Source organism: Prosopis cineraria, unplaced genomic scaffold, assembly GCF_029017545.1.
Source record: "Prosopis cineraria cultivar Desert tree isolate PC_DT_omini unplaced genomic scaffold, ASM2901754v1 PC6, whole genome shotgun sequence".
Lineage (NCBI taxonomy): Eukaryota > Viridiplantae > Streptophyta > Magnoliopsida > Fabales > Fabaceae > Prosopis > Prosopis cineraria.
In genome coordinates this window covers 14,120,139-14,142,244 of record NW_026555337.1, presented here as the reverse complement: position 1 = coordinate 14,142,244, position 22,106 = coordinate 14,120,139, and the positions used below count along the sequence as shown (strand labels likewise).

At 34.9% G+C, this 22,106-nt stretch overlaps 1 protein-coding gene across 4 annotated transcripts; it reads left to right on the top strand.

The window, feature by feature from the left end:
• Positions 1 to 564: 564 nt before the first annotated feature.
• LOC129312902 (phosphatidylinositol-3-phosphatase SAC1) lies at positions 565 to 21,809 on the top strand. Of its 4 annotated transcripts, none has more exons than XM_054955683.1 (17): positions 565 to 799; positions 1,001 to 1,205; positions 1,295 to 1,460; positions 2,762 to 2,984; positions 5,208 to 5,284; positions 9,962 to 9,991; positions 11,169 to 11,356; positions 11,735 to 11,832; positions 13,945 to 14,078; positions 14,175 to 14,306; positions 15,554 to 15,938; positions 16,048 to 16,169; positions 16,369 to 16,479; positions 16,787 to 16,999; positions 17,890 to 18,081; positions 18,655 to 18,766; positions 21,124 to 21,809. In XM_054955683.1, exons 1-17 carry the CDS (start codon positions 683 to 685, stop codon positions 21,370 to 21,372), a joined length of 2,754 nt encoding a protein of 917 aa, XP_054811658.1. In that variant the 5' UTR covers positions 565 to 682; the 3' UTR covers positions 21,373 to 21,809. The 4 variants fall into 4 exon arrangements, with proteins under 4 accessions (XP_054811658.1, XP_054811656.1, XP_054811660.1 ...); XM_054955681.1 differs by having other exon boundaries at positions 2,759 to 2,984; XM_054955685.1 differs by lacking the exon at positions 9,962 to 9,991.
• The last annotated feature ends 297 nt before the right edge of the window (positions 21,810 to 22,106 follow it).

The window sequence follows — 22,106 nt, the reverse complement described above, 5'->3', positions numbered from 1 at the left end:
ATTGATTTGGGTTAAATTCTTAATTATCATGGTAATGCATGATTGATTTGGGTTAAGTGGTAAAATTGGGTGATATTACATCCAACCTTAAAGTACAGAAAAACTTGGGAATTCGAAAAATTGAAGAGGAATAAGAAATGGGATTTGGCATTAGTTCTTTGCTTTTGCTTCTGGGCTTCATTGTAAAACCAGGCGTTCTGTGTGGTTCATCGACCTCCAGTTCTTTGATTTTGCTTCGTCAAACTTGGCATTCAAGTTTTCTAGATAAGGTCCATATTAGGTTTTTTTTTTTTTTTTTATTTTGCCTTTTGAATTTTTAATCAATTGCCAAGGTTGTGCTGATTTGAATGCCACGTAAACAAATAAAGACTGACATGAGTTAAACTTGAAGGATTAAGGGGTGATTAAGTTAAAAATTAAAGGATTAAATGATTAATTAATTATTAATAATATTAATAATTAATAATTATTAAATTAAATTAAACCAAGACTCGTGTGTACGAGAACGGAAGGGTATATATGTAATAAAACAGCCGAAGTCCGCGAAGTCAAATTTTGGTCGGATTGTCCTGCGCAGCTGCCCTGACTGCGTTATAGTTTGATGCAAAGCAGCGAAGGTGATGAATCACAAACTTGATTAGCTAGGGTCTGAATTCCAAAGACCAAACCTCATTTTGCAACAATGGCAAAATCGGATACTCCAAAACCCAACTCTGCCAAAGTTCACCCCTCTAATGAGTCCGAGGTTGATCCCAATTCCTACGCCCTGGAGAAGTTCAGACTTTACGAAACCAGAGCGGTAAGTGATGAATTCTGTTTGGGTGCTTAGAAAATGCTGGAACGGCAATATTAGAAAACATGATAAATGGTTTAATTCAATGGGTCGTTGTTTGCTTCATTGCTCTCCTTGCTGGATAGAGTTGGGAATTATGCGTTTTTATTTTCTGGATGTTCATTTCATGGGCATTGATGAGTTTATGATCATGGGTTTTATAAGCAGAGATTTTACTTGATCGGGAGTGATCGTAACAAAAGGTTTTTCCGAGTCTTGAAAATTGATCGATCAGAGCCCTCCGATCTCAGTATTAGTGAAGACCCCGTGGTATATACCCCTCAGGAAATCAAGAACCTGCTACAGCGAATCGGAGAAGGCAATAAGGCCACTGGGGGGCTGACATTTGTTACAAAGGTTTTTGGGATTGCAGGTCAGCATCTGCATGAAGTACATTGGTCTGCGTGATATTATTATTTTATGGGTTTTGGGGGCTAAATGGTTTTATTTTATTATCTGCAGGCTGCATCAAGTTTCTGGAATCATATTATTTGATTCTGGTTACCAAGCGCAGGCAAATAGGTTGTATATGTGGTCACGCAATATATAGCATAGAGGAGAGCCAATTGATAACAGTACCACATGTCACAATTCAATCTGATATAGCTCACTCTAGAACTGAGCTGAGGTAATGTTTTTTGCCCCTTCTATTGTTTTGTCTTTCACTGTGTTGATCCCCTGGAGGAATTGTTCGTGAACTATATTTAGCAAACAAGACTAGAGAAATGTCTTAGTTGGGTTCCTTTTCATTCTTATCTATTGATTTCTGTAGTTACAGGGTTAATCTAGATATAATATGTTGGATGCAAACGTGTACTGTATTTGTTTGCTTCAAGGTTCTTGTACTCTGAATTTGTTAGTTAAATTTGTGACGAATTTTTACATACATTTGTTGGTCATACTGCTTAATAGCACTTCTGATTTGAAGTTAGAAGTACTTGGAGTATTCATTGTTTCAGTGCTTTTTATGCAATAGTTATAATTAGAGTGATTGCCAACTGCTGCAATTTTAGCCTGTTAAACTTATCATTATTGTTTTGCTGTTTACCTGTGAGAATTTACGGTGACTTGCCCATGTTTCTTGAGCCATTTCAAATGCAAAGTGAAGGATGAAGGATATACTAAAACTAGGTTATTGTGATCAGATCTATGGACAGGGTCCCAATTATGCTTTATTTTTATCTGTGCTCGTATGATATGTTTTTTGGGAGCAAATTTGAAAATTGAAATGATAGACTTCTGCTCTTGCCTTGTGCCTTTGTGGGATATATGTGTCTTCTCAGCATTTCTATGTCAAGGAAAGGCCATATCATCTCAATCGACTTTTTTTTTGGATTATTTTTCTTTGGCTAGGCATCTAGAATTGTATTTTTGGCTTCCCTTTGGTGTTTGGTTCATGGTCTCTTTAAATTGGTGTTTGGCTTGAATTTAGTATGAGATTTGGCTGCTTTACTTTTTGTTTTGCTTTCTTCTTCGCAAGAAGAGGTCTGATGCCCCTACCTTTTATTGCCTTTTCTTCTTAATAATATATTTTCTCAAAGAAATTTGAAAACATGTTTGTGGCACAAGTGGCAGCCACCTTATTCAATCTAAATAACTGCATAGCTCATTGCAGTCGATTGTGAAGGAAAGAAGTAATGTAAAATGGATATGTGGTGATGAATCAAAGTTTATGTTAATGAAACTTCAAACCTTCATTTATAGTATACTTTTTTCTTTGCAAAGCTCAATATTCCATATATAGTTATCAGTATGGTTTATTTGTTAGACATATAATTGATGATCTTTCTTTACTCTTGCTCTTAATGTGGAAGCAGAAGCCATCAGATCTAGCAATTTAAATGAAAATCAATTTTGATTTACAATTAACTTTTTAACAGTAAATGCTTGCCTGCAAGGAAACTTAAGCTTACATCCTCTTTCTAGCAGGTACAAAAAACTTTTATCGAGTGTTGACTTGACAAAGGATTTTTTCTATAGTTATACCTATCCTATAATGCAAAGTTTGCAAAAGAATGTATTGTCCAATGAAGGTGAAGGGATGCCTTATGATAATATATTTGTTTGGAACGCTTATTTAACACAAGCAATCCGATCAAGATGCAATAACACCCTTTGGACAATAGCTTTAGTTCATGGTCATTTTAAGCAGGTATGTCACTTTATTTCTCCTTCCTATCATTGATATTAATCTTTTACCTGTCAAATGTGAGTTATGTATACTTTTTTCATGCACTGATTCTCATAAAAAAAATCTTTACCATTGTCTTTGAATGTGTTTGTACATTCTTTTTTATGCTCCACGAATGTTGTCTGAAGTGTACCAAACTTTGGAATGGGATTAACGTGTGGTTGTGGTGAATACAAAATTGAGTATGGAAAACTTATTGAAATTAGCGTGGCAGAACTGCAGAAGAATTATAATTATGCTTGTCAATAGCTAGGAGGTTAGTTAATCATATGACTGGAATTAGATTGCATCTTATTTAAGATGTAATGGATTCATGCTGATTTGGAATTCCTTTTTTTCCCAAAATCATAATGACAAAGAAGTTAGGAAGCATGGATCTTTTACTTTTATTGGTTCTTCTTGGCTTCATTGCACCTCTTCTTCATTGTGTTAGAGATTCCTCTGGGGTTTCTTTGTCTAAATCCTATTACCAGTTCTTCACTCTCCAAATTTGGATAATTTTCTCCTTGCCAATCTACTATGGAAGCCCAAGGCTTTTATAGAGAACACATTGCCTTGTGTTTTTCTATCATGAGTTCTGCTTCAATGAAAACGTTTCTGTAAGAATTATATCAAGAAATTATCGATTTAGTCAATTTATGCTACCCATTAGTTCCCTCTTTTGCCTGGTGGATCCATCTCATGATATTTCTATCTTCTAGAGTAAGTGTATACATATGTGTTTTGTTTGTTGTACTCGTCACTGATAGAATATGGATTGGCTGACATGTCTCTTATTTTAAGTCAATTATTTTTTGTCTCCCTTTTGTATATGGGTTTTCTTCTTTTAGGAGCTCACTCTCTGATTCTATCCCTTTCTCAAAATGAAAATAAATATATTGGTCCCTGAAGTCTGGGAGATTGAAATCTTTTGCTAGAAATCCTAAACTTCCATAAGCAATCTTAGCATCCACCTTATGTAAATCCAATTTGCCCATCTTTAGTGGAATGATGATGTTTTGTCCAAAGAGGAGGGGCAGTGGTTGGATGCGAGGTGCAGAGAAATGGATTCAATCCACATCATCATCTTTATATTCTTCTCATTGAGATCTTTAGTTCTTGTTAGTTTTGAGTTTCACAACAATCACACAATCTTAGTATTAGTAGGTTTCATTTATTTAATATTTTATTTCATCCATTGGAATTGAGAGTGGGGAGATCAAAGAGAAGAATTGGGTTCCGGAAGTCTTGATTTGTCTGAGGAAAAAAGATCTAAAGTCTAAAAATGCGGACCTTGTACTGCTAGTGATTTGATAAAGAAAGATCTTAGGGGATACATATTCTCAACTCAAGGTCAATCAATTTCTTTCTTTTTGTTGGCAAAGAAGTTGTTAAGTCGCTTTTTGGTCTAAAAGTGGTGCTCTGCTGAATATTTACAATTTAGTTTGGGATGCTGAGAAGCATTTGTGCGGTAGTTGAAGTCACCTTATTAAATCTTCTAACTGGGATGGTAGCTATTCTTGTTGAGCTGAGATTAATTGGGTAGGCAAAAGGATGGTGCATGTCTGTATGTGGTGCATTAGTATTACTGTGTTGGGCATGTGTGTTCCCATACTCTATCTCTTGCTTAGTGGGATTTCATAGCCGCAGTTACATGCCACTTTAACAACTCTGCAATGTGACAAATAAATGAAGAGGGAGTTAGCTAATGGGTAACCGGTAGTTAGGATTAGTTAGTTAAGAAGGGTTAAGGGTATTAGGCTGTAAATAATGAGTTGCGTTAGGTTGTAATCAGGCATATGAGTAATGCAAGTTTGATTGTACTGTTTCTTTACTTTTTCTTCTCCCCCCTCTCTTTGTTTGCTCCATTACCTTTGTTTCCATCTCTTCCCTTCCCTTCCCTTCCCTTCCTCCTAATTACTATGCAACAAACTCATTGCCTATTTTGAAACTGGTATAAACTATGGGGGCTAATATATTAATTTTTCCTTCTTAAAAAGCTTATTTTCTATAAAAATTTAAAATTGTTATATTTATTTGTTAAGCAGGTTTATATGTATATATATACATGCAGATACATAAACATGCAACACCTTTCTGTTGTTTCTTTTGTGTGATTAATTGATTTTATTGACTTGTAAGTTAGTAATCGTGTGGGATCATAGTTCAATGTATAACCAATTCTACGATTCTTAACAATGGAAGGTACGTCTATCAATCTTTGGAAGGGACTTCAGTGTTTGCTTGATTTCTAGACGATCAAGGCATTTTGCTGGAACACGGTATGTTCTTTTTCTAATATTCTGTTCTGATGTCATATTTTTGCTTAACTGATTTTGTTTTTGCCTTTTTGTTTGGTCATGAGCAGGATTATGATAATTTAGTTCTAATGCTTTTTTGTTTGGTCATGCGCAGGATTGTGATAATTTAGTTCTAATAGATTTTTTGTTTACTTTTTTCAAATTTTTGTTGGTTCTCCTTGATGGTGTTCTGTTTGCCCCCTTCACCCTTTACCTTCTTTCTCAGAGGGGGTTGCTGATGTATGGCTAATGGTGTTTGTTATAGATTGTTATGGATTGCATATTCAATATTGTCATCCTTTTTATTGTTAACTCCATCAAGGTAATAGAGATTCTCAACCTCTCTAGCACTGCTAATCATCTTCTTGTGAGCCCAATTCTTGGAAAAGACATTCAATAGGGGTAAAGTTTGTTGGATAGGGAGGCGCAGTAGAAGATTAAAATTTTAAAATCCTTATCCTGATTTGGACTGAATGAACTCGTTTAAGTCAAGATATGTAGAAGAGTTACCTTTTAATTTCTTTGAAGTTGGCGTACGTTTGGATTTCAAAAGCTGACAACATAGATCTGCTCCCTCTATGGTATCCACACGAACAGCTCTCTAACTCAAACAGCGTGCTAGCGCTCTCAGTGTCCGTTCTTCTTTGAACGTTAATTTTCCTTTTTATAGGGTGTTTTGTGGCTCTCAGATTGTTTTTGTCGTCAGAACTTTTCTAACTCTCTCTCTCTTCATAAGGACGTCCCTATCTATATATAGTATATAGATAAGGGTTTTTATCTTCTACTTAAAAGCTCACGAAAATTTAATTAAATTTATCTCATAAATTTGATCCATAATATCATATCTAATTCGAATTTATCTTATAAATTCAATTATAAAATTGACATGATATTCTCTCTTATCATGTTAGTTATTAAATTTAATTTATGATATAAAATTAAATTTAAAATTGACATAATATAACATAATATAATATAATGTAATATAATATGATATATATCACATATATATATATATATTATATTTTATATATATTCATATATATACGTTATATTATCTATATTTAATTTTATATATCATATACATATATCATATATATGTTTGATACACACACACACACGTATATATTTCGAAAATATATATATATATATACATATATATATATAAAATTATATTTTGTATTTTATATTTCATATAAATATATACATATATAAATATTTATCAACTAAATATTCAAATATATATATATAATTCATTTACCTTATATTACATTCATTGAATCTTGACATATTTTAAATTCAACGAATTTGGACATTATAGCTCGAGTTGGGTCGTTCTGATGTGCGACCCTGTAGGCCCATATGAAATTGGCAGTGGGCTAATTACGCTATTAGCCCACAAGTTACAAGTGGCCTTTAATAAGACATTGCAACTACCCAATTTACATGGGGATCGATGATCCGATATAACTTATCATGTAACCATATCACATCCCTTTTGTCACGTGATATTTCGGTCAAGTATAAGACATGGAATTGTCATTCTCTTTTACCTGACCATTACTTTCTCGATTTCCGAGTAGACTGACAATAGCAATGGAAAAACCCTTTCCATTGTAGTATGGCCATACATTTTTTCATTCTTACTCATCGAGGGACCAAGTAATATCTCTCACTTAATATGAGGGACAAATTCCATCTTGGCCACTCATATTCCTCTGCATGAATATCACTAAACTCAATCATAGCTTTTACGATCACCCGGTCAAAGGTGACTTTTGACTAGGTCAAAGTTTAGTGGTCATCATGTAAGAATCCATGATGATCTTAGGTTAAAGGGCTTTGTGATATAGTTACATATGAGATAAGCTTATAACTTCTACCATGCAGCTTTCTCATAGCGGGTTGGTCTAGCACCTTGTACTCTTTCAAGTGCCTATGATTTTAATTTATATCTTTATAATTGATCAAAGTCATACCAGTTTTGTTTCATCTATGATCCCTCAAAGATAACCGACCAGGGACATTTAGGACAATTACTATAGTTTGTCCAGGGATACAGTTATTATATTTAACATGCAATTGTTATGATAACAAAAGAGAAATTCATTAAATAACAATGTGTATAGTACAATGATTGGCCTTAGGGCACAATTTCCAACAAAGTTAACATTACAACCTAGTGCTTTGGGAATTTTGTTCATTGATAGTAGATTACATTTAAGACTAGGAGCATATAAAACATTTTCAAGAACAATTTTACTAGAGATTTGCATTTTTACTATACCAACAACATGGATATAATTTCCATCAGTAATTTTGATACTCACCTTCTCACTACATGGCTGTAACTTAGTGAATAAAGCTGTCTTACTCGTCATATGGTTTGTGGCACTTGAGTCCACTATCCAAGGGTTAAATTTAACCTTTCTACCTTTAAGAGCAAGTATAGAATTACTTGGGTGAGCAATATACCCTGCAGGAACACTCTTTACATGCTGTTACTACTTGTACTATATTTTCAAGCAATTTTTGTAGAGTCTTAACCTCATCATGGCCTAAATTTTTACCCCCATATTCACAAATCTCTAGTTTGCCATCAGAATTTGCTGCTTACCCTTTGCTCCCATCTCTTTTCCTATTCCTTGGATTCATTGGCCTCCCATGGATTTTCCAGCAAGTTTTCTTGGTGTGGCCACTTCTATTGCAGTTATCAAACCAGCCCTTTCCCTGTCTCTTGCACTTCTGTTCCAAAGTAGACCTTGTAGCTATGGCTGAGATATTAGAAATAAGACTAAGAGTGATTCCTTGAAATAAATTCTTTATACTCTCTTCACACTTCACAGTATTGAATTTCTCACAAGGTAGGAAGAGGCTTTGCGCCCATTATTCTACCTGAGTCCTGACCTCTTCATCCTTTGGATGTAGACCCAATAGAAACTCATAGGTGCATTCTCTATCAACAAGCTTTCTGTAAATCATGTGATCTTTGCATGTCTAATCTTGAGTGTTGTAAAGGTCAATTTGTCTCCAAATCTTCACAAGATTTGTTAGTATTGCACAACTCGTCTCCCCTTGTTTGGTGTCACGAACCATTCCTTTCAATTGGAACAATGCTACTACATTTTCAACGGCAAAGTAGGTCTGTCTTGTTGAATCCCATATTTCTTTGGCCATGATTGCTAAGAGGTAACTCTTGTTGATCTCTAAATTTCTGGAGTTCAAGAGCCAGCTCATCGCCAAGGAGTTTTCAGTCTTCAATAAAGATGAGTCTTGTCCATACCCTTTCCTAGGATAAACATCATAATGTTTTGGGACCCCTAGTGATAATTGTCCACATGCAGCTTATGGTTGATGATAAGAGGAAGGGTAGGTGTCACTTGCAGCTCCCTAAAGGATGGCTGCGTGTGTTTGGAGATGGCCAAGTTATGTGGTGCCCTTCCAATCGAAACGGAAGAGTTTTTTCTACTTCAGAGGTGAAGGAACCCATCACGGCAAACTGAGGGATATTTTGAGACATGGGCGTAGCTGCTCTGATATCATGTAAGGGTTGGAATACTGCCATAGGCATTAGGGTTTCATTATTCTCAATGTATATAGTAGGGGCAGTGATGATCTACAATTTAATCTAGAATCTACAAATTAAATGATAAAATCTGACTCAAGAAACTAAACCCCGAATGGTGCACTAAGAGGGACAGAACAAGAAAGATAAATAGAAACAAATAGGCCTACAAATAACAACACATACCGACATTATCTCTAAATGTTGTTTGTGGATAATACTCTCTCTGATTCTATGTATTAGGCGTTTTCAACTAAATTGCTTAGACTAATAAAAGTTAGTTAGATGGTTAAAATGGTATAAAGCAATCCAATGTTTCACTTTTGCTCCTATCTATTGGAAGCAATTAGATTGCGTCTACTCCTTTCCAAAGCATAATTGCTCCTTTTAAAATTTCCAAAAGGCTAGGGTAAAGATGTTGAACTATCAAAAAAGATAACAAAACCCCTTATATTGCGAGCCAGAGAAAGGTTCTAGAAGAACCTCTTATAAAAAATGACAAGAGAGAGAACGGTATCTTGGGGTGGTCTTAATATCCCCCATGCTACTATAATTTGTTTAATTTTATCTTGTTCTGGGGTTAGACATTCTTTATGAACCAAATATATGAGCATTTGAGGCTTATGCTTTTGAAATTATAAACTACTAGAGCAGGTTCCATGTGTTACATGGAGTTTGAGAAATGAGCTGCATTGTTCATGCAGGTTCCATGTGTTACATGGAGTTTGAGAAATGAGCTGCATTGTTCATGAGCCATGAACAATGTGGCTTGTTGAAGTTTATATGTTATATATAGATTTATAGATTAGAATGTGGGAGTGTAATCTATTAAATCTCATCATTTGAAGGAATATCAGTGAAGTTGCACTTGTGGCTCTATCCTTGATGTTTACCGAGCATATATGTCCTTAGATTGATTGCACTTTCCTGCTTCTTTAATGTGAGATTTGCCTAAGCAGTATTTTCCTGGTGCATCACGTGTTCAGTGTGTAAATTACATGTTTGTGTCATTGAAACTCCGTTTTTTGGATACTACAAATAGTTTATGATTTGAGTACTACCCCATAGGAAATTATATATTCTGATTTGTCCAGGGAAGAACTGAAGGAGGAGCAGCAAATCAGGTTAGCCTTTTTCTGTCTTCAACTGGATTTCTCTGGGAAGCTTACCATTGTTGAAGAATTGGGGAACAAGATATGATGGCTTTAGTCATATGAGACTAGAAGGATTGCTTTTATCTCCTTTCTAAGAGAATGATTCTTAAATCATAATTCTCTTTCTTTCGCTTCATTTCTCTTTGGTTCTTATTTTTACCTTGTTCCCCTGCTCTCCCACTCATGACTATACTAATTCTGTCAGTCTCATTGATCACCTGTAAGTTTCACTTCTTTCTTTTATTTCTCTCCATAATGAGCTACCACTTTCAACTGTTTCCTTTTTCCCTTTGGATTGGTATCATCTTTCCGTATGGTTGGATTCCTGTAACATCTTTTACAGGATCATTCATGTTTTTCTTCTTTGTCTTTATGTTATGGAGGAAATAAACATTTATCTATATACTTTTCTAAATGTTTTGGAAATGCTTAGGCAATTTTATTATGGTATTCCTCCTCCTCTTTCTTTCCATAACCTAGGTATGGACCTTTAAGTTTCATTTTCCTTTGATTCTGTTAGTGACCCATTTCCAACATTTCTTACCGAGATGTCTTTGTTAACAGTGTACTTGTGAGATGTGAGTTGAATCATCTTGGAACTTTTAAGTTTTACCTTATTTCCTAGTATTTGGTTTAGGGTCTTTAACTAGATGACTTAAGTTATGGAACCTAGTAATTGTCTATACCTTTTTTGGGTGTGTTATATCAAGCATGAAGTGAAACCTTCAATCGACGTGGGCCTGGAAATATTCTCATGTGGTGAATTTTGTGATGCTTCATTGTTTTTACTGGAGATGTATCATGGCAGTTCTTTATCAGATGAATTTGCCCAGATGAATTATTTGCTACTGTATCTTATTTATTCTTAATTGTTGTGTTGTAGTAGATAAAGTTTCCTTAGCTATTTTAAGAATGGAAGAGTTCCATTTATTACCTACCATCTAAACTACAGAAAAAGTTCAGGATTATCTTTTCATCCTATTTTTATTTTCATATTCTGCAATAACTATTGATTGGAATGTAGCAGTTTAGTGCCACCTTCTTACTCATTGTCAAATAAAGAAACATATTTATATGGTGTGTCTATCTTGCAAAAATGTAATGGTTGGGATTGGTTTAAGTTGCTATGTCGTGTGCTCTTCTGCAGTTATTTGAAAAGGGGAGTCAATGACCGTGGGAGAGTTGCTAATGATGTTGAGACGGAGCAGATTGTTCTTTATGAAGAAGCTGGGTCTTGCAAGGGGAGAATGAGTTCAGTTGTGCAAATGCGTGGCTCTATACCACTTTTCTGGTCTCAAGAAGCTTCTAGATTCAGCCCTAAGCCTGATATCATCTGTAAGTGTTGGAATTCTTAATAATGTATTTATTTTTTTTTATTTTAGTTATTTCATTAGTAAATGATAGAGCACAATGATGTTATGCAATTCATGTAGTTGACCCTACCTAATGTGATAAAGGTTTATTGTTTTTGTTTAGTTATTTCATTAAACCCTTTCTAATTGTAATTTTGTCTCCTAGTGTAACATTTTCTTTGAAGTACTCATGTATTTTTCCTCTTTCTGTAGAATAGAAGTGAGGGTTTCAGACTTGTTGTCAATGTCAATAAAAGTGCGCGTGCACGTGTATTGTAAAATTTATTTAATCAGCTATGCATTTATTCTGCTGCTATAATATATCTAGCTCTTTCTGATGGGTTCTTTCTCTTTCCTTCAGTGCAGAGGTATGATCCTACATATGAGGCAACGAAATTACATTTTGAAGACCTTGCTCAGAGATATGGCAATCCAATTATTGTGCTTAATTTGATCAAGGTAATCTTTCTAAGGATGATGACCATGCCCAAAAGAAAATGGTGTGATCTATGAAGAGCTAACAAAGTATAAGTCATTTAATTTTTTTTTTTGAAAAGGGTATTACTTTGGTCACCTTCCTTATGTCTGCGGAGAGAAGTACTTTTCCTTCAGTGGCCTCAGTCTCTACTTCAGATCAGTACTTGTCCCCGATTCCAGTCATTGGCCTTGCTTCTTCCTCCTATCCAATGACTTACCATCAGAGATCCATTTTTCTGTCAAGTACCTTTGCATGTTCATGATCTAAAGAAGTGCATTAGAAAACAAATATATATTGACAGTACTATAAATATTTTCTGATATTTCTTTTTGCTTGTGAAAAAAGTTGTGAATATAAGAATGATTACAGTGAATGAGGATAAGGATTCCTCAAGGTGTGATTTGTAGTGGCTCATTCCTTCCTTCAACCTCATGGGCCTTCTACAATCTTATATCAGCCAACATAACTTTCTTGAACTCATTTTTTTTTAACTTCTGATGAGCAGAATATCAGAAGTTTCCTTTGGCTGCAACAATTCTTGCTCCATATTCCTAGTCTTCTGCCCCAATTCTTCCCTTTTTCCACACTATGCTCATCTGCTGAAAATTCGAGTACTACAACAACAACAAACAACAACAAGCCTTTATCCCATTAGGTGGGATTGGCTACATGGATTGCAAGACGCCATTGTGCTCTATCATTTATCAAGCTTTTAGGAATATTATTAATTAAGAGATTGCTTTCACCAACTTCCAGGGGTGTTCTCTTAGGCCTTCCTTTACCTCTCTTAACAGGGCTCAAAGTTATATGTTTCACTCTTCTCATTGGTGCCTCCTGTGGTTTTCTTTATACATGCCCAAACCATCTCAAACAGTTTTCTACCTTTTTTTCCTCAATAAGTGCTAACCTCACTTTTTTGTGTACGTACTTATTTCGAATTTTATCTTTATGTGTATGTCGGCACATCCATCGTAACATTCTCATTTCTGTTACTCCAACTTTATGCTCTTGCTGTCCTGTTAGAGCCTAGCATGAAAATTCCAGTACTGTGATAGATAAAATTGTTTAACTTCTGTCTTTGCAATGACACAGCTTTCTGCCACTTAACCTGCCTTGGTGTCTGATTCTCATTGCAGGTAGTTTTAACTGCATCACTACTCATTACTTCAATCCAACTCATAATTTGCTCTGTCCTCCTCACCACCTTTCCTAGTAGTTGCCTCCCCAGCTGCAGATAATATTTAAACCAGCACTGTAATGCTCATGCCTTGGATGGTTTTTTTTTTTTGTAGTCAGAAGAATGAGTAATCCATGTCTAGTGATTGAACAGGTCCAGCATTATAATCAATCCAAACACCATTGGACCCTTGTTTGTTCTGATTATTCTAGCCTCTTCAGGAGCCCAATTTTTTTTTTCTTTTTTAATTCTGATTCAGTTATGGGCTTCTGCCTCTTCTAATGATCACTACCCAATCCAACGCCCAACTTCCTTTGCTGATATTTTCATCCTTTTCTGCTACTGGTGGTCCTCCATTGTTCTAATGCTTCTCTCCAAACTAATTATCCATCTTCCACTTGGCACTGTTTTTGCTCCCCTTTTTATTTTCTATGCGGTCGGTTAATGATTGGATTGGCAGTTAGGAAGTTCTTAACTTCCTTTATGTTTTGGCAGTATATTCTGTATTGTGGAATTATTACTTTGTATGATGTCCAGGTGTCTTACATCTTAGTATGTGAAGTCCAGATGTCATTTATTATTACTTGTGTTAGTTTAGTGAGTTATGTGAATGTGGAATGATATGCCATGTATTATTCAGTAAATACCGAGATTCTCCCTGATTTTGTTTGTTTATTTCTTAGATTCTGATTCATAAACTAAAAGAGATTCAACCTAATCCTCTATCCTTCCCTGTTTCCACCATATTTCTTCCACTTCTTGGTTTTTGTTTATTATCACACACTACTTGCACCTTGTTCCCTATAGACAGCACTAACCTTATTGCCTAAGTTATTATCAATTTTAGCAAAATACCTTCTAGCGATAAAAAAGAGACTTAATGTTTTCCTAGAGCTCATTTAAATGATCATTACAGACTGTTGAGAAACGACCACGAGAAATGATGCTGAGGCGTGAATTTTTTCATGCTGTTGGGTATCTGAACCAAATTCTACCAGAAGAAAATCATCTTAGATTTATTCACTGGGACTTTCACAAGTTTGCAAAGAGGTGAGCATGTCAGGTTATATGTTCTTCCCCCCAATCTAAGTATATTTTTGTCAGTCCAAAATTGAATCTAACTATTATATTCTGCTGCTTCCAAAGTAAGTCTGCCAATGTTTTGGCAGTTTTAGGTGTTGTGGCAAGTGAAGCGCTTGACTTAACTGGTTTTTACTTCAGTGGCAAACCCAACATTGTAAAAAGGACCAATAAGAGCAACCAAGCAAGCAATGGAAGGTACCAATGAAATTGTTGACCAATATTCCACATGCAGTTTTTTTTTCCGTGTAATTTATATTTTGTATAGCCTTTGGATGAATCTGGAATCCTAATTTGGATATTAATCACAGATGCAAAATATATGGGGTCAATGCCCTTTACCCTTCATTACTTTTGCTATTAGATTCATCCATGAGCCACTTGGACCATTTTTCCCTCACTTATTTTATTTGTGCATTTATAAGAATTTAAGTAGATTTTGTTATGAACACTGATTATTTATTCTCTGGAATGGATTCTAGAACGTTTTATTCCACTGTTGTTGTTGTTGATTCCTTTGTTAAGCATGCAGATAGGAAAAAAATATTTTGGGAACATTGCATTTTCAGGATTACAGCACGCCCATGAATTTTAAAATCTCCATTCCCACTGATGTGCTGATTCCTATGCATTGGGAATTTTTTTTTTCCCATTTTGGAAATAACAAATATCTTTTCTTAGCCCAATTTATTTCTCACCCAACCTTTCTTATGTCGTGTGACCAAACTACCATAACTTGTCTGGCTGCTGCAGCTACTGCTATTGCTGTTACTGCCACTTTAACGAATGAAGGAACATGTAAAGATATGTAACATGAACTTTTAACAGCAGTCTTTTCCAAACCATGGGATTCTGGTTAGCTTTTATTTGAAGTAAATTATGACCTGACAGATTTAACATCAATCTCCTTTGACCCTTTGTCCCTAGAAGAAATACTGCCACTACAGGTCACATTCTTCAAAAAGTTCAGCAACTTCAAGAATGCTATCACTTTTACTCCTATCCTTTTGCTGCTTCTGTCAAAAATCATCCTCAAACTGTTCAGTGGGCAAACCTTTCTCTATCTCATTTTTTAAATAGCTATCACCTGAAAACATCATTTCTGATTTGTCTGAAAAATTGACAGTTCAGAACCTGAAATATAGAGGTTTTGTCTACTGCTGCATTATCCTTGGTTCATTACTAACATGCACCTCCATTTTCATAACCAGCCTCTTGTAAATTCTTCTTCTAGATTGTCTCTTTTCTCCCAGAGAAAGAAAAAAAAAACGCAGCTTGTACCCAATTCTTACATTATCTATGGCTGTGATTTCAGCTCTACCTTTTCTCACCCCTAAAACACAGCCCGACACACTTGAAATATTCAAAGGATTCTTATTTCTTATGAAATTGAATAATGAAGTTTATACATATATATATATATATATTGTTGTCATTCTTTACAGGGATGCTTCTCTAAAAGATCCGAGAACTAGTTCTGGAGATATTGCAAGGACTGGAAACAGTAATGAAATTCAAAATTCGTTAGTAAATCAAGACACAGAGACTGACAATAACCAACAGAACAGCAAAGATGATTGTAGTGGAGAAGCACCGTGTTTTCAGAGTGGAGTTTTGCGCACCAATTGCATTGATTGTTTGGACCGTACTAATGTAGCACAGTATGCTTATGGCCTTCAAGCTTTAGGACGCCAGCTTCATGCTATGGATTTATCTGATGTTTCCAAAGTGGACCCTGATAGTAGTATTGCTGCGGCTCTAATGGACATGTACCAGAGTATGGGTGATGCTCTTGCCCAGCAGTATGGTGGTTCTGCGGCTCATAATACTGTATGACATTTTGTGTGATTCATGGTTAATAATATACTTTGTTGGATAGATAATGAATATGCATATTTGCTTCTGTCTGTTTTTTTTTTTTTTTTTTTTTTACTGACAGGTTTTCCCTGAGAGGCAGGGAAAGTGGAAAGCAACAACGCAGTCAAGGGAGTTTTTGAAATCTATAACGCGATATTATAACAATACTTACACTGATGGTGAAAAACAAGATGCAATAAACTTGTATTATTCTTTCCTCTTATTTTTTATCAGCAAACAAGAGTCCCCCCCCCCCCTCCCAGATGGATTTAATGAAACTGATTTAGAAAGTATTGATGCTTCTATTTTCCTTGTGTTGGAAATGTAATTTTGTTCCTCAGTTAATCTTGTCTCAAATGATACTGTCTTCATCTATGGTAATAGTCTTTTAGTCTATTGGCAGATTTTTAGGTTACTTCCAACCACGAGATGGGAAACCTGCTCTCTGGGAGCTGGATTCAGATTACTATCTCCATGTATCTGGGATTGGAGATGACCTGATATCTGACCAGGGGTGAGTCCCCTAATTTACTCAAGTAATGATGTATGCGGGAGATTTGGGAGGAATTGTATGCCTTATTTATCTGAATAGCAAGATACATAATACATTACACAGGGAAAATACGAGAATAAATGCTATATAATCTCCTCCAAGTTACTAACCCTATCTTAGAGAATATTTACTATAAAAGTAAAGATATTCCCCCAATATATAAATCCATCATTGACATAATTGTATATGGTATATTACCTTTGCTTTCTTTATACATTTTCACATTTTTCATTTGCCTTTAATTTTTTGAACTTTTTGAAATTTGCAGTTCTGAAATTATTACTAAGCCTTCTCGTAGAACTGGAACAACGCTGATACCTGTCCCAGCTTGTAGAGAAGACTTCTCACGCATAAAGTTGACATCATTTGACAAGTTGATTGAAAAGACACGAAGTGAAATTAGGAATGTAAGACTTTGCAGTGATCCTGATCAGAAACCAGGTGGTGGTTTTGGAAACAGTGGGGTTGCACCTGATGCAGCGTAATTTCCCTCCTTCTAAACAGCTGATTCACTTCTCGTTTTTATTCTCTGCCATTGAGCTCTATTTGTTTCACTAATATTTTCCATTGATCATATAAATAATATAATTTTTCCTTTTTATTTTTATAATATGATGTTTCATTATCTTTGTTTACTGATATATTACTCTAGAATTTGATAGTCTCTTGATTTCTGGTACTTGATCTTTTATTTTTCTATGTGATTTTTATATATTAGTTGTTCAATAAGTAAATCCCTTTAGACGGTGACTCAGTATGTTTGTGTTCTAAAGAATATGAGAGAAATGTGAGAAAGAGAGCTAGAGAAAATGTGAAAGTGAACTCAATGAGAATTAATCTACTTGAGCATTTTATTTATGATGAGGGTGCAAGACCATTTATTTGTGACTAATTATTACAAAAATAATCTTCCAAAATATTACAGCCCAATCATTATTATTCATAATCAAATCATATCACAATTAACACACCCCCTTAAGTTGGAATGTGTAGGCCAAGTGACTATTAGATAGTTTAATTTGTTATTTTGTCAATATCTATTAGAATCGGTCAAAGGTCCCCTTGCAGGCCTTTTTATTTTTTTGGCTTGCTATCCTTGTACGCAACTTAAGTTTATTTAAATAATATAATGCATAGTGGAAGGTGTCTCTCACTCTAAGTCTAAAACCTGCGTTTCTTCATCAATTGAAATTCCTTACCTTAATTTAGCATCTAATTCTATGCCAATTCTGCTTCCTTCCCTTATATTCTCCTTTTAGTGAGAGGAAGTGGCTTACTTTGTTGTAGAGTTGTATGTCAAAAGGCATTCTTGCTCATCATAACTCAGGATCATTTTTGCAATTCCACTGATTGTCTTGTGCTCTTTTTCAGTGAGATACAACTCAAAAGCCCAAATTGGCTTTTTGGCCAGAGAAAGTATGAAGAAGGTGCTGCAGTTGGAAAGGCTGCTTCACGTGAAACTGATATTGACAGATCTCAAGCTGAGACAAAGGGCAACGGTTTTTACAACCTAAACTGGCTTTCTTCTGCTAATGATTTGAATGAAGAGGATGCTTTCCAACGGTATGTATATGGAAAGTGCTTTACCTTTCTGGTTCATTTTCTCATGATATCCATAATCCAATTTATTAATATTTTTCCTGGGTAATAAATTTATTTTAATTGCCAGTAGCTGATTTTTTTTGTCTATTCATATTATCCACTTATCCTGAGATTTAGCCTATGCTGAGCTGTGGAATGAAGGTTTTCTAATCGTTGATGGACCAAATTATGTGCATTTGAAACTGATAAAAACGTGGGTGTTTGATATTTTTACATGGGATTCTGGACTCTACTTTCTGTGATTAGCAATCATCGAGTGAATAAGTGTTGCAATTTCTTTGAAAAAATACAGTTTGAATTTTCTGTTAAAGTTGCCTAACTTCTCTAGGATCCACTAGAAAATTTTATAAAAGGTTTTGGTCGTTTGCTGTTATATCTTTGATTGATTAAGAATCTGGTGGTGTTTTTTAATTTCAAAATGATAATCTTCTGTTGCCTCTTTCCAGAGCCATAATTATTATTAGGGTATAGTTAAACACCAATTTCTTCTCATCGGATTTGATGACTCAATTATTGTCTGCTTTGAATTTCCAGGTACCTGACAGTGACCTCTATTAATGAGGATAATGGTTGGTACGGAGGCACTCTTATTGGAGATCAAAATGAAAGCAGTGCGATATATAAGCACTATGCAGCATTATGTCAGGTATGTATAGGCAACCTTTCAATTATACATGTTGCTTCCGCATAAATAGAAATCCTGCACATTCTGGTTGTGGGGGTGGTTAAATGGATCCATGATAAGCAATGCCTACAATCCATTAAATATGTATTTAATGAATAAGGCCAAATTGAATCCATTTATTTATTTATAATACATGTTAATGGATATTTCATGGACCATCCAAAATTAAACCTATCCATGACACGTCAATTATACCGAAGGCTATGCTGGCCCAAGTGTATAAGTGCATTCGGCTGGGCTGGGCCAGTAGATGGGTCTTTACTTGTTACTCCCTTCTATCTTTAATATTAGACTTCTTTTAGAAATTTTGCTTGGTCTTTGATATGAGGCACTTTATAAAATTTAGTGAAGCATTTATGAATTATTTCCAAAAATGCCCACATGTCTAATTGATTCATTTCAGTGACATATTTCACTTAGTTTAAAGGTAGAAATTAATAGTTTTAATTGAGGGTAATTTGGGAAAGGTTTAGTAATTTTTGAAATAAATCAAGACTCTTGACTAATTTTAACTAGATTTCTTAATTCGTGTAATTTGGTTAAATTTGTCTTTAAATAGGATCATAGAGAGTAATTGTTAATAAAAATTGTGCTTTAAATAAATAACTTAATGGTGAGGCCAAAATGCACCAAATCCCTTTGAAATTGTCTGATAATCCCGCCTTCGAAGCTTCTAGTTTTGTGCAGATCATTAACCTTGTCATTTATAAAACCCTTCATTCACTAAACGATGGATGATGGATGATATGCCTAATCGATTTGTTTTTGGCAAATTGCCTTTCTTAAGTATGCAAATAAATCTTTTTATTTTTGAGCCATGTGTAGATAACGTTCTTGCTTTACTACACTTTCATTACTAATGGAATCACTGACAGACCACTTGCACATAAGCTTGAATTTGAGGGGTTTTAAGTGATGAAGGTTGAGAGGAGGGTTGTCTAACATAAAGTTCAAAGGGGTATTGAAAATGGATTTAACACCAGCTAACATACGGGTTCTTATATTTGTCCATTGTGTTCCAATTTACAATTGCAGTTTGTCAATTTGCTACTTCTAGCATGCAAATGGATCTTTTGCAATTCGAGGTGTAGTGGAAGAAAGAAAGATTGAGCGTCCAACTTTGAAGGATGTTTTTCAAAATGTTAACCCTACAGTCTCAATCCATTCTCACCAACTGTTTCCTAATAAATATACCTTTCAACTGCGAGAATTTGGATTGCTTCTAGCATCCACGGGAGGAGAATGAAGGATAGTAGCTCGTAGGTCTGAGTAGCAACTCATTGTTGTTGTGATCTTATTGGAATGAATTTAATGAATAAAACATAAAACATTCTTCTAAAAATGAAATAAAACAATAACTAGTTAAAGTTAAAAAACATGGACATCCTTTTAGTTTCCTTGAAATTATAATAGACTACCCCCATTTTAAAATTTACATAGGTCTTATTTAAAAATAATTATTTGCTTTAACCATACCTTTATTTCTGAAATTACATTTTCTGCTTGCCTTTTGTTAATGAGCTATTGGCTTCTTATTTTATACCTCATATGATATATATTTCAATAAATTATCCTTTTCACTCCACGACGAAATTGTTCCTGTCTTTTCATCATTTAGTACTTTGGAACTAGTATTGAACGTCTTATGAATTGAAGTAAGAAAGCCATTTCTGCCATGACTATTAATTCCTAGAACAATTTGATGAAATGAGAGTTCTACAATATCCATGAGATTTACAACCCTAAAAAATAACAAAAATTCGAATCTTTCTAAGCAACAGGAGAAGAAAAATTTGCCTAAAATTCATATTTTTGGTGAAAAAAAGCCTGTATATGAAAAAGAAGATTCAGCAAGAATAGGAGAACTAGTGGGAATTGAACCTGAGATTGTTTACTCCATGCATTGTCCTCTCCGCCATGGGTAGCTCAGCACCATCGAACTCACTGGTCTGTGCAACTCCCCTTTGTGGTTCGACAAAGTTGTGGTTCAGAGGCAGTTTGCATTCGTTCAGAAGTAGGAATTTGGAATTTTAGGTTACAAAGATAGATTAGTAATTATGAGTTACTTTGATATAACTTTTAATGAGCAAGTACTTAGAATCTCTGAAGCAATATTTCCAACAAAGGTAAGTAATTGGACTAAAATATAGGTCTTGAAAATAGAAAAATGGAAGTCTGCAATTTTAGTAATAGTCAAGGAAATACATGTGTTTTACCATAGAAGAGTCATGGAATATTTTGGATTCAAGTCTTACAAGCATCCTAATTAATGATCAATATGTATAGTTCTTAACGAATGTCAATGGTGGAATATGCAGGGACCAGAGTTGGAACTATTTCATAATGACCTTGAGAGTGAAAGACATTATGCAGATGTTTTGAGCCTGAGTTCATATGACATGATTAATGACGATGTCGTTGCAGCGGAAATGGAAGCAGCTCTCAATGAGTATGAGCAAGTTGGAGCTGACCTTGGCATCATCCCCTCGTCTTGTAAATACTTTGCTGATGACCCAAGTTGGTTGTCAAGATGGTTAATCGGAGAAGAGAGAGTACCAGGGACATGATATTCTACTGTGTCAACAAGTTCGTGCGTGCACGCGCACACATATATTCACTTCAAATGACTGAATATTTCTTTTTCGCTCTTGATCTATAGTTTGATTATTATGTTTTAAGCTGCAAAAGAATAGAATAGGCTATTCAAATACTTCCTCCAGCCTCCAATTAGTATTTTCTTGTATCAAAGAATTCCAACGATGGTGAGTTTGCAAACGTGTTGGGTTAATGGCCAGTCAAACTGCAGGTCCAGCAAATTTCAAGTGTTGAGTCATGTACAGTTCACTCAAATTAAAACTTGATTTATAGTGCTTGTGAAGAATAGAAGCTACAGCGGGTGCTTTGTGCATTGGGAATAGAAGCTACTTATTGCCCAAAAGCCATGAACAAGGCATTTCTTTCCCTGTGCCTTTTCTCATACAAAACTGAACTCTAAACCCTTTTAGTTCTTGGTGTTTTTTTTTTTTTGGAAGTATGGAGTAGTCCTCTCCAAAAAAAATCTTGTCAGTCCTCTTTATTATTTTTTTTTTGCCAACAGTCCTTTATATATATATATATATATATACACACATGTAGATATGATTATATTTGTATGAGATTGAAATATAGAGGAATTTACTTTATGGAAGTGGCCTCTCTCCACTCGGCAGAAAAAGACCACCGTGATTGTGGACCATTGTATAAGTTTGAATATTCAAATTTCACGGTTTTTAAAATTTTTCTACTAATCTATAACATTAAA